This window comes from Harpia harpyja, chromosome 19 (genome assembly GCF_026419915.1).
Source record: "Harpia harpyja isolate bHarHar1 chromosome 19, bHarHar1 primary haplotype, whole genome shotgun sequence".
Taxonomy (NCBI): domain Eukaryota; kingdom Metazoa; phylum Chordata; class Aves; order Accipitriformes; family Accipitridae; genus Harpia; species Harpia harpyja.
Genome location: NC_068958.1, coordinates 21,979,700 through 21,995,270, shown reverse-complemented (window position 1 = coordinate 21,995,270; position 15,571 = coordinate 21,979,700). Strand labels below are relative to the sequence as shown.

The 15,571-nt window shown below is 55.7% G+C and overlaps 1 protein-coding gene across 2 annotated transcripts; it reads right to left on the bottom strand.

Annotated features, from left to right (window-relative positions):
• Positions 1-288: 288 nt before the first annotated feature.
• On the bottom strand, positions 289-14,407 carry IKBKE (inhibitor of nuclear factor kappa B kinase subunit epsilon). Of its 2 annotated transcripts, none has more exons than XM_052815500.1 (20): positions 13,963-14,407; positions 13,004-13,144; positions 12,481-12,610; positions 11,813-11,994; positions 11,331-11,491; positions 10,737-10,847; positions 10,237-10,416; positions 9,688-9,890; positions 9,209-9,273; positions 9,037-9,128; positions 8,263-8,364; positions 6,825-6,900; positions 6,610-6,722; positions 6,232-6,308; positions 5,941-5,980; positions 4,988-5,089; positions 2,866-2,962; positions 2,160-2,263; positions 1,773-1,844; positions 289-1,000 (listed from the first exon to the last, which is right to left on the bottom strand). In XM_052815500.1, the coding sequence occupies exons 1-20, from the start codon at positions 14,047-14,049 to the stop codon at positions 967-969; spliced, it is 2,169 nt and encodes a 722-aa protein (XP_052671460.1). In that variant the 5' UTR covers positions 14,050-14,407; the 3' UTR covers positions 289-966. The 2 variants fall into 2 exon arrangements, with proteins under 2 accessions (XP_052671460.1, XP_052671461.1); XM_052815501.1 differs by having other exon boundaries at positions 9,209-9,270.
• Positions 14,408-15,571: the final 1,164 nt, after the last annotated feature.

Here is a 15,571-nt window from a genome sequence, read left to right as displayed (position 1 = left end):
CGTCCCAGCTCTGCCATCCCGGCTGCTGTCACCTCCACAGATGAATGCATCCTTTCACCCTGCGTGTTAACAGCAGGGGTGGCAGCTTAGGATTTCTTTTCGTCTTTCACCTAAAAGAAAAAGAAATATCCTTGCTTTCTCTTGCGGATATGTGTCTGGAGAGGGTTTGTGGGAGCCCTTTTGTCTGAGATTTTGCCTTGGCATTCAGTAGCACCCCCAGGTTTGGTGGCTGGAGCCACAGTTTCAGTACAGGGTTGTTTGGAGAAGGCACACACCCCCACGTGCATAAACACAGAACACAGTTACATTTATAGAAACGTACCAAAAAAGAGAATCCTCCCTCGGCCTCCCATCCCCATGCCCCTCAGCAGCCCAAACACAGGGCTGGGCTGGAGGTGAAGCCCTGAAGCAGGAGGAGAGGCTGCAGTGCCTGCGAGCAGACGTCTGCGGCTCCCACCTTCCCCGTGTTCTTGCCTCCTGGGCAGAGCACTGGAGCCGTCCTGGGCTGGATCCGCTCTCTCGTCCATCAGGTACAGCATCCCTCCTGCCTTGGGCTCCTGCCTTGCTCCATGAAGGCTCAGGGAGCAGAAGTACGTTAAAAGTGGGAGTAATCCCTGAACGAGTAAGAGGGCAAAAGATAATTTATCTGTCTAGCCTCTTCCTCTTCATCATCTGACATGGTGATGCAGGGAAGCTAGAAAAACGTGAAGTCCTTCAAGCACTTTTTAAAAGGAAAAAAAAAAACCCAACAATTTTCTGGTCAAATTTTCAGAGGCTCAAGGTTTGCAAGCCGCTCAAAGCTAATGCTGGTGAACTGTGCAAAAGTGCTGGAGCGGAGACGTAGGACACAGAGAGCTCCTCAAACACGAATGTCAAATGTCTCCGATGCTCTGGACCCAAAGTGCTGTAAGTGTTCCCTGCTGTGGAAAGTGGTTTGCTTCAGCAGCTGCAAATTCACCACATCTCTCAAATACCAGGAGTGGGGGCAGCCCCACTTAACCTGCAGGAACAAAACCAAAGGCTTTAGGCTAGAGAGGAATCGCCTGGGCTCATGCAGTCCCAAACTACAATTTGGGCTAGGCACTAGTCTTTGGGCTCATTCCTGTGTCTCTTGGGGTAAGCTCTTCATATCAAAAGCATACCAGACCTCGCTTATCCCCTTATTCACAGTGGACATGCTGCAACAACACAGTTGGTCCTATAAAAACAGGGCTGGGGCGAATCACCGATTTCTTTTTTTCTTTTAAAATCTGATCTGAAACCCTTTGACATTTTGATATGTATATCCATATTGTTGATTTGCATTTAGATCCTCAAAAAAAGGTTGCAGAGGAAAAAACTCAGGGGGGTTGTCAGCAGTAGGATGCTGGGTTTTGCACAGAGTTTCATCCAGAAACGGAAAGTATCCACTTCTCCATGGCAGTCAGCAGCTGACACTGCTGAGCAGCCCAGGAAAAAAGGCTGGAAAGAGGGTGTAGACATGACATAGCATTTGCAGAAGATCATGCTTAAACTTCCAAGAGAGAGAAACTCTCTTCTGCTGCCAGATCATGATGTAAACTTGGTGCCATCAAAACCCCCATGTGAACCACCCCATGAGTAGCTGTGGTTGTGCTCGGCACCGGGCACGGCTCCCCACGCCGGAGCTCATTCACAGACTCCCAGGGAGCCCACCCAGACCCACCGCCCCTTCCCAGGGCAGCGCGGCCATGTCCTGGTGTTAGGGGCAGGAATCGCTGCTCGGAGCAGCCTCTCTGGTTGCTCTTACTCACCGCTCGATGATGCTGTTGTTGAACTGGAGATCACAAGCTACTGACCTCATCTGCTCCAGGAGCTCCTGCATCCTGCCGGGGACACAACCAGCCCCTTACCCCCGTGCTGCTCAGCCTCCTGCTCCCCGCGGGAGCACGTCCTGCAGAAGGGCTGGCTGAGCCGGCAGGGACGATGACCCACGGGTCGCCGAGCGGGAATCGCACCCGGCAGGGCCACGGCGTGCGCGGCGGCGAAGGGCTTTAACGCAGACTGTCCCAGCCCCGCAGACACAGAGCCCTCGCCCCAACGCTCGCCCGGTTGCTGGTGCAGAGGATGAGCAGCGGGAGGTCCCGCTTCTTCCCCGGGGGACCTGGGCTGTCCGCAAAACCCTCTTCCAAAGGACTCACCGAAAAGCCATCTCCTGGCGTGCCTGGCTCAGATGGAAGGGTGAAGGCGCGGGAGGAACCGGGGCCAAACTCCGTTTCTCCATCTGGAGAAACCTGTCCAGAGCCTGCGGAGACGGAGAGACTTGGCAGCCCCGGGCAGGCAGCGGGGCTGTTCGCGGTGGTCTGATCCCCGGGTGCTGCAGTGCCTGGGCTCTTTCTCCCTGCAGCCCTGCGAGTGCGGCGTGCCTACCCCGGGACAAAACACTTTGGGGAAATGACACCTACATAGTCACATGCAGCACATCCACTTCGTCAGTTCAAACGCAATAAAATAACCAAAGGACTAGGGCATCTACTGGGTGGCTGTGCCGCAGCTTGGCAGGTAGTCCATCGTGAAAGCTGGAGGTGAAGCATCATTTTTCTACTACTGCAATTCCTGTTTATTGGGTACAGATTCCCATGTGCCAGGCAGTCCTCCAGACCAGGGGTGCCACTGCCAAAGTTTTACCCATTCCTTGCTCGCGCAGTGGGGGAAAGCAAGATCTCCGGTGTGGATCACCCCCAAAGAACTGCAGCAAGTTGTTTAAAAATGCTCCAGGGTTTCCCTACTCAAGACATGCGCTCATGCACACGGTGGGTGCTGGGAGAGGGGAGCAGCAGCGTTATCTGGAAGCGGGGAGAGGCTGTGCAGCTGCACCCCCGGGCAGGACCCCGCGCGGGCACCTACGCTCTGCAGGCAGTCCTGGCACTCCATTGCCTCCACGCTGCAGGCGCTGATGCAGTTGCTGAGCCTCTTCAGATGCTTCTTTATCTCACAGACTTTCCTAGAAAGAAAAACGATGACAAAATTCCCAGTCGGTGTTTGGCAGCAGTGTGGTTATAAATTTTTTTGTGTGTGTTTTACTTCTGTACTGCTTTCTGCAAACCTGTCTGGATCTAAGTTAAAATCCTGAAGGAAAGCAAGTGAGTCACAACAGTGTCATAATTGCAGCTGCAGCTCTGCTAATAGCCACCATAGGCCAGGTTATCCAAACAACACTAATAGCAAATTAATTAGGGAAAGTGTTGCTTATATGAGAGACAGCTCAAGCCCATCACTTCTGCCATAAGCGCCGCGCAGGCCGGTCCTCCATGCCCTGTGGAGGATTGACCATCTGCTCAAAAAGGCTCCTTGCTTTTGCATTTCTTCGTGCACGCTCTCCTTTCGCATTTGAAGGCCAGAAGGGTTCCCCCTGAGCATGTCCTTGGGGCCAGTCTCTCTGCAGGCACCACGATTGACACCAAAGCCCAAACCAGGCAGCATCTCGGTGGGCTCTGCCGCTGGGGCTGAGCTGGGCCAGGATGGTGCGACCAGTGCCCCGCTCTGCTCTGCCCCAGCCTGGGGAGTAAATCCTCCTGTGAGTTTTTGGGGGACCGACTGCCTTGTTCCTGCCAGGGTGAGGGGCCCCGAGGTGGAGGTGCCACACACCCAGCAGGCACGCCGTGAGTTGGATAAAAAGAGACTTGGTTTGGCTTTAAAAAAAAAAAAAAGGAAAGAATATTTAAGGTGAACGGTCCACCTCCAGTCCCCAGAAAAACAGCCACCACACCACAAACCCTGGCTGCTAGCAGAAAGAAACTCAAAACAGGCCAATTAAAACTGAAGTAACAATAAATCAAAAATATCCAGTTGTGACTCACGATGCCTTCTCCCTAAGGACAGAAAAACAGATACAAAAATACTCCAGAAAAACATGAAGAAGCTTTTTTCCTCCCTGTGAGCAAAGGTAAAAGCCCTGCTTTAGTGCAGACAGGGCTCCTGTGCTGCATGGGTTTTGTGGGGCTCTACACCCAGAGAGGAATCCCACACTGAGACAAAATTCCCGTTGAAGCCGAGGGGAGATTTCAGTGCCCCGCGATGGGACGTGGTGGGAGGCGACTGTGGGCAACAGCTTCTGTCCCCGAAGTGAAACCTGCCCGTGGGCGAGGGTTTGCAGCGTGGAAAGTCCCGGCTGCACAAGCTGAGGCTGGAAAGGGGAGAAGGCAGGGACAAGGCAAGGCAGGACAGGGCAGGGACAGGGCAGACTCTGCCTGCTGCTCCTGGGACATTCCTGAGCACCTGGGACAAACTTCTAGCCTAAAAATCCACCCCCTAGTAAATCCTGTGCAGGGCTACTTCACACCAGAAATAGGGACCAGGTCAAAAGCCAGGTTTAATTCTAAGGCATTCTAGAAAATCATTCTCCTTCTGCCCATGCTGGCAGCCCAGGGAAACGGATGCTCCTCTCTAAAAGGAACCTTGCAATAAAAATCCAATTTCTGCAACATCCTCTTCCCCTAATGGCCTCCCCCTCACCCCTGCTCTTTGCTGCTGCGATAGGCAGTGGATTGTGCTCAATCACCACAAGGTAATTTGCTCTTTGCATTATTCCCCAAACACCGTTTAATAGAAAATCATTCCTAATAAGTAGATCTCTTTGTCTCAATAGCAATTTTGTCCTGATAAAATAACCTCTCCCCATCAGAGAACGAGGTAACCAGCTGCTTGAACTCAAGCTGCAAGTCTAGGGGGCTTTTTAAAAACAAAAAACTTAAAACAACAGGGCAGAAATGCATGGCAAGGGATAAGAACCAGCATACACAGCAGGATTTCTAGCAGTCACACAGAGCTGCTTCTTTAAGGTCTTATTACCCCTTTACGAGTCCCTCAGCAGCAGTTACCAACAACATCATCTCCATCTGCATCCCAATACTCGATCAAAAGCAGAGAGCATTCTGCAGCCCTGGTCGTTGGAAGGTTACTGGAAAGTCCCCTCTCCCATCCCCACCAGCTCCAAAAGCCAGAGCCCCGAAACCCCAGGGGCTGGTACCTCATCCTGCTGCCGTGGAGGGCCAGGGCCTCCTGGTACTGCTGGACACAATTGTCCTGGAAAATCAACAGAACCTTCCTGGCCAGATGCCCTAAATTCACCCTAAAACCAGGAGGAAAAAAAAAAAGAGAGAACACTGTTATTTCCTTAAATGTATGAAAATGAACATCACAGTTCACATGACAGGAGACTTAAAGCTGGCTCCCAAATGGAGAAAGAGGGACTGGATACTCAGTAATGAATTTTGCATCAGTGTTATAGAGCAAACACAACCTAATTATGATGAAGAGGGGAGGGAGGTTTCGGGGGCCAGGGGGACCCAGCTGGGCTGTCATCCCCACCCCTGGGGCACTTCTGAGAAGTCTTTACCTTGGAATTTTAGGCAAATGTCCAAGGTTAGACTGAAGATTAATTAAGATAAAGGAGTTGCCTGTTAAATTGCACCATCCCTGGTATATATTGAAGTGCACTTTATTTCTTCCCTATGTTAAATTCCCCCAGTTTCAGTGGAAACTGAAAGGATTTTTAAAGGCACAAAAGCCGTCAGACACCTCACCCCCACTGAAAGTCAAGCAGATGTGAAAGCATGGACACTTCCTAAATCAGCATCTCAGCGAATAAATGGCCACAAACTAAGTACTGTGTGAGCAATAGCCTGAAACGTGCTTATCCCCGCAGTCCAATGCAGGGATTTGGCCTACCAGCAACACCCTGCCCCCGGGGTCTGCAGAGTTTTTCTCACATCTTCCTCTGAAATAGCTTGTAGCTTGAAAGCTTTGCTGCGAAAGGTCCTGCATCCATGAACCATCACAGAGCGGTTTACAGGTGCCCTCTCTCAGCGTTAGTGACCCAGGAACATTTTACATCCCCTTAGGATTCAATCGGAGACACCAAACACCTGCCGGGCTGCAGCACGGGGCAGGTTCTGGAAAGGGGAGAGGGTTGGGACTTACTTATCCAGCTTGTGTATTTGTTCCTCATTGTAGCCCAGCCCTGGGGAGGAAAGACACCGGTCACCACATGTTTTCTGGTTCATAACCTAATAAATGGGCAATTTCACAACGCACAGAGATCACTCGAGGGGCTTTTCAGGGCTGCAGCCCCTGGGACTACTGTTATGGCACAGAGATAACTACTAAACCCAGCAAACTGAAATAATTAATTTTTCCACCGGGCCAGCGCAGGGACGTTCCTGCTGCAGCCCCGCGCCTCGTGCCCCCGGGGCCGCCGTCCCCGTCACTTACGCAGACACGTCCTGGCCTTCTTGAACTGCTTGTAGATCAGCTGCATCTTCTCCAGGCAGCACTCGATCTGCCGGATGCTGAAATTGGGACAGGGAAGGAGATGTGAGGCCCCGCAAGAGGAAGAATATGAGGTTGGGGTGAAATTAGCACTTTGGGGTGAAATCCGAACACGCTGTAACTAGGGGACACTGCGGCTACCCATGTCTGCACATAGGGACATCACGCCATATTACACGTGTGCGCGCAGGGCTGTTAAAAGCTGTTTGCAGTGAAGGGCTGTGCCTGGCTGTTCGGGAGCCCGCGGCGATGTCTGCTCGATCCAGCTGAGAACAGCAGAGCGTTGGCAGGCATTTCGGTAAAGCTGGCTCTACTACAAACCTCTTGTCTTCATGCACTTGTTGCCTGTGCTTCACCAGTTCAGTCAAAATGCCGTCCAGTGCCCCTTGAAAGTCAAAGATGTTGTGGGAGCACTGAGAGAGCTCCTCGGCGACCTGCGGATGAGGAGGAGACGTTGGGGCCGGCTGCTCCGAATTTCGCCTGCGGCTGCGGGCGCTCCCCGGCCCCGCACGGAGCCGGCTGCCCGTGGGGCTCACCCTCTGCAGCTTTGTCTTCACCGTGGCCACGTCCTTCAGAGCCGGCACCCCGCTGCCTGCAGGAACAGCCTCGTACCTGAAGAAAGCCAGAAAATGAATATTCCTTAAGCAGAACACAAGCCAGAGGCAGCCGTCACCTGGGCAAAGAAAATCCATCCCGTGGTGGAGGCAGTGTCAGAGTCGCTGGGGGAGCCGGGAGGTGGTTTGCTCAGGCGATAATTCTGCATTCAGGGTACCGGATCTGAGCCACAAGATGCAAAGCGCTGATCCGGTAAAAACTCACCCTGTTGTGTCCAATTTGTTCCAAAATCCTTAGCTTCATAGCCACTGGCTTTACACCAGATCAGATGTTGTCTGCCTCCCTGCAGCTGGCATGGGAGTGTAACGCTGAGCGGCGCACGCTGGCTAAGTCAGCAGAAATATGCCTGATCCAGACCGTGTTGGAAGGGATGGATAAGCCAGCAGCATCCAGCTGCAGCATTAGTGCTCTTGGCACTACAGCCCTGCGCTAATCCGGCTGAAGTCAATGGGAACCATGTGTCCCTGTCTTTTTGGATGAAATGGAAATTAAGAGACTTGCTAAACTGAAAAGAATGGAAGAACAGCAGCCCAGCAGCAAAGAATTTTCCACTACAACAACAACAAAACAGAAAAGCAAAATAACTGTGGGTTACTTCAGATAAAACGGGTTCAGCTTTCCCTGGGGCAGCGTGAGTGGGAATGGGTGCATCGGTTATGTTGAGGACAGCCCAGGGTTTCTCCGTACTCCAGCCTCCGATGAATGCTCCATTCGTGGAGCCTCTTGAATGGAAATAAGAGACATCTCATCACAGATGGTGTGGTCAGGCGGGATGCCGGCTCCGCGGGAACGCGGCACGATGGGCTGCCGGCCGCTGCCCGATGCTGCCCACGCTCAGCTCTCCAAGGCTGTTTGCAGGGAGCGGGGCTGGCCATGGTGGCCAGACCCCAGAGGGGACCTGGCACCTGATGCCATCCTGCCCATTATTTTAACTCTCCTGGCAGCAGTGGCTCTTTTTTTTCCCTTTCCCACGAGCTGGCAGCAGTGGCTCTTTTTTTTCCCTTTCCCACGAGCTGGCAGCAGCAGCCCTGTCTCCTTCTCGCACTAACTCTGCAGCTCGTGGGCTGTAACAGTCTGAAAACCCTGGAGCAGGAGCCAGGGAGCAAGGACTAATTCTGGGCTCCTGTGAAACCAGGGACTGATCACTAAAAACTGAAGCAAAGAGGGAGAAACAGCCAGAGTGGCTCATTTCCCACAGCCTCCACGTACAGCAAAAAAGCCTCTTACCTTCCAGCTACCAGCTTATTCCTGGAATTTTACTTATTTCTGATTATTCAGGCACCTTTGAAAGTCCCGTATCTTATCTGCAGCAGCCGCAGCCCAGCGCCTGCATCCCCGCGGCCGCAAAGCCACACTTACAGCACGTGGGTCTTCACCTCAGTGAGCTGCAGGCAGGTGAGCACCGAAAGAGCCCCTCTCCTCTGCTCCAAAATCCTCAAGCACTCCGTTTTCAGGTTCCCGCTGCCAGGACAGAAAACAGCCCATTTGACTCATGCTCCCCGGCAGCCCGACCTCCATCCTGGGACCGTCCACGTGTGGCGGGGGATTAGGATGGAGCTGGTGGCTCCTCTCTGGCTGCTTGTGAGAAAATGGGGGGCTGGATGCATGTAAAACTGGGTGCAGCTCCCGGGCAGGGGGTCTTGCCTGCTGGGCACTGTCCTGCCACTGCACAAGAAGTTCCTGCCCTGAAGGAAATGGGTGGGACAGTGAAAATGCACTATTATTATTATTATTATTATTATTATTATTATTATTACAACTACCACTACTATTATTATTACTATTATAATAATTATTATTCTGTTTTCCTCAGCATCTCCTAAACTGAAAAAAGTGACTCAAAAGTAACAAATGGACAGGCCTGTCCTGTGAGGACAGGAGCATCCTCACAACACTGGGTGGTATTTTCCTATAGGTCCAGCCCCCTCGCAGCCTGGCACACGCTGACCAGTGCGCTGTGCCCCCTCCCAGTACGCCATGACCACATCCCACCAGACCCAGCGGTCCTGCACTGTCTGGAAGAGGCTGGAAAACCCCGAGCGGTTTAACTCTCGACACACAAATCTCTCGGTGCTGGGACGGGACGGGGGTCCCCCCCACGCCACCCACGACCGCGGTGGCTCCGGCACTCACATCACCCAGTGGAGACCTCTCGCCAGCAGCTCCCGGCAGCGCCGCAGGTCCTGGGCGATCCGCAGCGTCTGGTGCACGGCACCCACCGCGCTCTGCAAAAGCAAAGGGCACTGCCGGCGGCTGCACCTCCGCGGCCGGGGCTCCGCCGGGATGCACGGACACCCCCACGTACCTTGGCTGCGCCGCAGTCGGCCACCACGTCCACCTTGGGGACAAACTTCGGAAACTCAAGGGCTGCTGGAAAGACAGGCAGCGGTCACGGTGCTTTGGGGAGCGAGCCCGGAGCTCCCGAGCCGTGGCTGCGGACCCACGGGGATGTCTCGCACCCGCCTAAGAAAAACCTGCGGCTGCTCAGGATTTCAGGCAGAGGAGCAGCCGCGATGCTGGAGGCTTAGCGCAGCCCTCCAAGGTATTTTGGAAATGTGGACGAAGGCACGAACCACCCGCAGAGCCCCGTGTGGTGGGCGGCCGTGGAGCTACAGCACACGGTGGGGGAAAACTGACCCTGAAACCTCCTAATCCTGCTCCAGCATCGTAACCCCTCCAGCTCCTGCTGTGCACTGGAGTCTATCAGGATAATAATTTAAGCAAATCTCTCTTATGGCGCCCACCCAGCATGCCGTGATGCATCTCCAAGCCAACAGTACTCACGGTCTCTGTATCTCACTCCTACTATCTCTTCTGGTTGCTCAGTGGTGCTCAGCAAGGTCAGGGGGTTGTGCTCTGTGGTTTTGCAGAAATTATGAGCTTGTAGATTAGGATCCAACTCATACAAGTGACCTTCAAAAAAATATTCTTGATGGTGAGGGACTATATTTGTTTGTTTGAAGACAGCATCTAAAAACTTGGTGGTACTGAAATGAAAAAGAAACGAAAGGATGGGGAATAAGCAATGAGCGCTCAGATTTCCATCGCTTTAACAGCCTGCCACCCTCTTCTCATAGCAAAATACTGCACAAAGCCAGCGGAGCCCCTCAGACAACCCCCCTGGGGCTCTCCATGTGCCATGCCAGGAGCCGACAGCTCCCAGTTAATGAACTCCCCAGCAAACGCTGGTTTGAGCCTGGTTTGTTTTAAGCTGGTTTAACTGCGGTGCAAAGGGAATGGGTGCTCCCCCCAGGTTCACCTACTGAAACGAGGGGCCGAGGCTCCTGAGCTCAATTCCCAAATTCACTTTTAACACGGCCTCGGCATCCTTACGTGTTGTAGGAATGGATGTAGATGCGATGCGAGGAAGCTTGCTGCAGGGAGAAGACGTCGACCACGATCCTGTGCAAAATGTCATTGGTTTCTGCAAAAAACTGGTCGAATCCCCAGCATTTCTCCTGATCCGCCTCCAGGATGTTAGCCAAAATGGGTATCAGCTGGTCCTTCAGCCCCCTGCAGCAGCAGCAGAAGAGATGTTCGCACAGACTGGCATAACCCTGAGCCATAACCGCGGTGATCCGCGGGGCCGGGGAGAGGTGCAGCCCGTCTCTTGTGGCTGAGCTCCCGTACCGACGGAGCCACTGCCCTGTCTTACACCCCCTTTTCCTGGCTGTAAAGCAAAGACCTGGTCTGAGAGCTCTGACTTCTGCAGACGAAAAGCTCATCTGCCTCGTTAAAATTTCCTGCGCTGGCTGCGGTGGGATGCCCTCTCCAGCCGGGGTGCCAGGACGTGAGACCCACCGCGGGAGCCGAGTCCGGCAAGGGACACTCACGCGGAGAGCCGGCAGGTGACGGGCAGCTCGTAGCTCCACTCGATGCTCCCGTTCTCCTGCCTCTGGACCCCCGCGATGGCTCCGGCAGGCTTCTCGGTGGTAATTTTATACCTGTTGAAAGAAAATTGCTTGCAGCTGAAACGAGCCAAGGGACCTCTGTTTGGGCACCGCATCCCTCGGGTTCAGCAAAGAGGGAAAGGGCAGAGCGTGGATGGGCTGGGAAAGACACGATTCGCAGAAAGAAAAAAAAACGCGCAGAGGGAAAATACTTCAGGAAACAGTCAAAAACTTTCGAGCAAACATTAACCCTGCCTCCTCTTCCAGCCGTTTAGCCACAAAGTCACGAGAATGCGTTTTGAGGGCAAACGTGGTAAACGGGGCGCAGATCCTTTACCACACTGCACATGCATGCTCTCGACGGGCTACATTTCGGGGCTTTCTAGGCTGTGTGGGATTAAATGAGCAGCAAATTACGTAGTCACACGGTGCTGCTGGCACACACCAAGCCACAGCCGGGTTGTCCTGCAGCCCCCCCCAGGTCCCACCTCCCCACGCAGCAGCAGCCAGCCCTCCCAGCTGGACGCGGGTACCTACATGATCTCCTTGTTCCTGCGAGGTCCCCCGAAGGGGACGAAGGGCAGGCTGCCGGTGGCAGCGTGGTAGAAGGTGACGCCGATGCTCCAGAGGTCGACGGTGACGCCGTAGGCTTTCTGCTGCGGCTTGCGCAGGACCGCTCGCTCGTACATGTCCGGGTGCTGCAGGGATGAAGCAGAGAGCAGCGCTGCCAACGCGTCCAGCGGGTTTGCAGCGGGCATCGAGCCTCGGGTGCTGGGATTGAAAACTGACTGCTGGCTTTGGCCTCTCCTACTGCTGGATCCTCCAAACAAAACGTCAGCTGGGACTCTACAACACAAATGCTGAGCCCCTCTTCTTTGAAAAACGTGGCCCCTTTGAGACTGGGCTCTCCGAGTCACTGCTGCTCTCTACAAGTTGCCCAGCTGTTGGATGGAGGGATGGGGACCAGCTTCCCCCCGGACTCCCAGTGGCCAACCAGACTGGTGACACGCCATACTCACGAGATATTCCTCCGTCCCATAGACAGACACAAACTTTTCATCATCATCCAGCTCTCGGGCGGCCCCAAAATCCGTCAGCTTATAGATGCTCTGCCCATCTTCCCCCATCAGCCGCATGATGTTCCCAGGTTTGATGTCTCTGTGGACAACGCCGTTCTCGCGGAGGTGGTTCATCCCTGCCACTGGGCACGAGGATGGAAGGCAGCGTTCGTGCACGGGGCTGGAGCATTTTGCATTTTTGTTTAAACGTAGGAACATGAGAAGGGCCAGTGAGGGGACAAGCCCCAGGGCTGGTTGCACTTAAATGGGGACCAACGTGACTGGGGGAATGGAGAGGATGAGCAAGCGCACGGTAGGGCATTGCCCTCCTGCTCCTCCGTCGTGGGACACAGCCTGTTCCCACAGCTGCTTCCCGGCGCCGGTCTGCAAGGAGAAACCCTCAGGCTTCCCCTGAACGCAAAGCTCACAACCCCACCCCGTTCAGAGGTGCAATTTCTGACCGCTCAGCCCAACCCTCAAGTCCGTAGCCCGGGGCTGGTGCCCGCAGGGTCCCACCAGCACCGCGAGGTCCCCAGTCCGCAGCTTCTCGGCCCCAGGCTGCGCTGGCGGTGGCAGGCAGCCGCCCGTCCCGGGCCGGGGGGGTGCAGGGACCCCCCCCCCGCACTCACCCACGCACTGCAGCACAATGAGGAACTCGGACTCGGCCAAGCCGAAGGCGTTCGCCGGGTCTTCCAGCACGTTCAGCAAGCTGCCGCTTGAGCAGTACTCCATCACCAGCACCTTCTGCTTGCTGCTGCCCTGCAGCGGGGAGCAGACGTGAGGGCTCGGCCGGCCCCGTGTCCCAGCCGGTGGCCCGTCTGCCCCCCCCCAAGGTGGGACCGATCCCCTCCCTTGCTTGGTGGGTCCCTGGGTTTCTCCCGCTCAGACAAACCAGCGTTGGAGAACGTCCCCGCTGTGCCACGCGCCTGGCCAGGGGACAACAGCAGGTCACGTTTGTGCTCCAGCCCAGTGACCCAGTGCTACCAGTGCCCCCAGTGCTGAAGGGGTGGGCTGAGGCTTGGGGCGAAGCCAGAGGGAGGTGGGAGGAGAAGGCAGCCCGGGAGCACTGCTCCCCTCCGGCAGCTCAGACCAGCTCCCCGGCGTCACTGGCCCAGTCAGCGCAGCAGGTTTCCGAGCTGAGGTCCCGCTTACCGTCTCCTCCACGGCAAATAATTTGACAATGTTTTGATGGTTCAGCTTCCTCAGCATCTCGAACTCTCTCATCTGGACCTCCTGGGGCCGGAGGTAGCTGGCATTATTGAAGACCTTCACGGCAACCAGCTCCCCTGATTTCTGGAAAAAGAGGAAAAGGAGAAAAAGGAAATGGGAGGGGACACCATCCATACCCTAAGCAGCTCCATCAGCTCCGTTACTGTTCCCACATCCCGCTCGGGATGCAAACTACGCTGACACTGTAACGTGTGTTCTGAACAGGCGTCCCACAGCCTTCATTTTCTCCATTGCAAAAGCAAACAGCTGTTATTCACCTCCCTTTGCTTCCTGTCCCTGAAGCCCACGTGCTACATAGCAGCGTGTTTATTCAGCTTCATAAAATGTTTATAGCTGGAGCTGCGGCTGGCAGCTCCCTGCCTGCTCTCTGCGGGACGGGGCTGTTTCCAAACCATCCTCAAAGCCGCCTCTCCTGCCCTGTGCCCTGCAGAGCCAACTTGCTCAATAAACTTCAAAGGCTGGCAAGGCAGAGAGGCTCTATTCTAACCTTGGCAAGTGTTTGCATGAAATATGCAAATCGCCAAGGACGGGGTTTTCAGAACCTCTGGGCATTCCCCCAAATACAGCTTCTTCCCCCCCCGCAATGCACGGCAGCGCCGGCAGCCGGTGAGCCGGACCCGGCTGTGAGCAACCCCAAAAGCTGCTCTTGAACCGCAGACCTGAGCTGGTGCCGCGGAGGGGGTGGGGGGAAGAAGGAGCCAAATGAAAAACGAAAATAAAACCCAAAGCAGCCCCCAACGCTGCCGGCAGCCGGGGAGCTCCCGGGAGGGCGAGCAGAGGGGAGCACAGGCATCCCCGCGCCGCGGGGCAGGAGGGATGGAGGGGACAGAGGGGAACCGTGGTTTTGGGGTGGCTGTCCCCCCCCCGCTGCCCCCGCTCACCTTGTTACGAGCTTTGTAGACGCAGGCCGTGGCACCCTGGCCCAGGAGGTCCTCGGTGCTCCAGAGGTAGTTTGGGGTGCTCTGCATCGCCGCTGCGGGAAGGGGGGGAAAGCACACAGGTCACCCCCGGGGGGCCGCTGGCCTCCTCCAGCCCCGCCACCAAACCCCAGCGTTTATCCGTCCTCGCCTGGCAATGCACGGGGAAAGAAGCCGGCCGTGGGACATAGTCCTTGGCCAGCAGCCGCCAGCCTCCTACCTCGCCAGCACCGAGCGGGCAACACCACACGAAGGGCCGCGCATGGACGGAGCTGTTGGCGCTGCCAAAAACCACCCTGTCGCTGGGACCTGTCAGGGCTGGCAGCGAAGCACTGACAGATGCAAAAAAAAAAAAAAATACGAGCAAACAAACTGCCGAGCTGCAAGGTGGCGAGAGGCACCTCCCCGCCCCGAGAACAGAAACCTATGGGATTGCAAAACCCGCTCTGCAAGCATCAGCTGCGGCTGGAGGAGGAAATGCTTCAGCTTCCTGCTCGAGAAAAAAAATTCCCAGAGTTGCAGCCATCCCCAGGCATGCTGGGCTCCGCAGCCGCTCCGCCGGCTCAGCGGCCAGGGCCAGGATGGACTTCGGTAACAGCAAATGGTGCTGAGCACCAGCCACCACGCAGCCCTGCCTGGGACGGGGAGTCGGGAAGCAAAGTCAGCTCAGGATCTGCATCCAGGGGCTGCGGCAGCCTTCGTTAGCCACGGCGGGCACCCGCCGTGTGTGGGGTCAGTGCTCGGCCCTGGCTGTCCCTGGCACGGGACGCAGCATCGCATGTCGGGATGCATTTGCGATGAGCTGCTGCCACTGTCCTGCTTTACAGAGCCACCGGCTGCTCCGGATGGCTCCTCACAAGCCGTGCCAGGGCCGAGGTGGTTTAGCTCAAGCTGTCCGTGTCCGAGAGCTGCTGCGCAGGAGTTACAGGTCCCAGAGGCTTCCTGCATCCAGCTGCAGGGATGGCTCCTGCAGAACTGCAGCTCCCCATCCCCGGGGCAGCCCTCGAGCAGGTAAAACTGCTCATAATAAAGCGCAGAAAAGGAGGGAGGAAGCAGGTGTAAATCGAGTAAAGAGCCCTGATCCTTTCCCCAGCCGCAAACCCGTCCCCCATCCCTGTGAAGCAATGGACCCGGCCCAGCCCCGGCACTTGCAAACCCTTCCAGAGGGTTTCGGAGGTGAGCAAGGGGCAGAGGGGAGATTTTGGGGCATTTCCCGGCTCCAGCGACAGCTGCTCCCGAGCTGCACCGCCAGCATCGCTCTCACCAGGAGTCACGCAGTGATTCAGATCGATCAGGTAGATCAAGGACTTTGCATCTCGGTGACAAAAAGCGAAGGTGGCTGTGTCGGGGCTGAGCATCGCTGTTCCCCACGTGAAAACGGACGCCGTCTATCCCACGCCGTCAGTGGGCAGCACCCTGTGATGCTCACGGCAAGGCCACGGCACAGCCCCACCGGGAACCCGGAGCTACAGCAGTCCCTCCATGGGATGTCCCCAGAGGGGGACCAGAACCAGCCCCAAATCCTCGGCACCCAGCCCTGCCAGGGCGAGAGGCAGCAGGGAGAGCAGGCGGG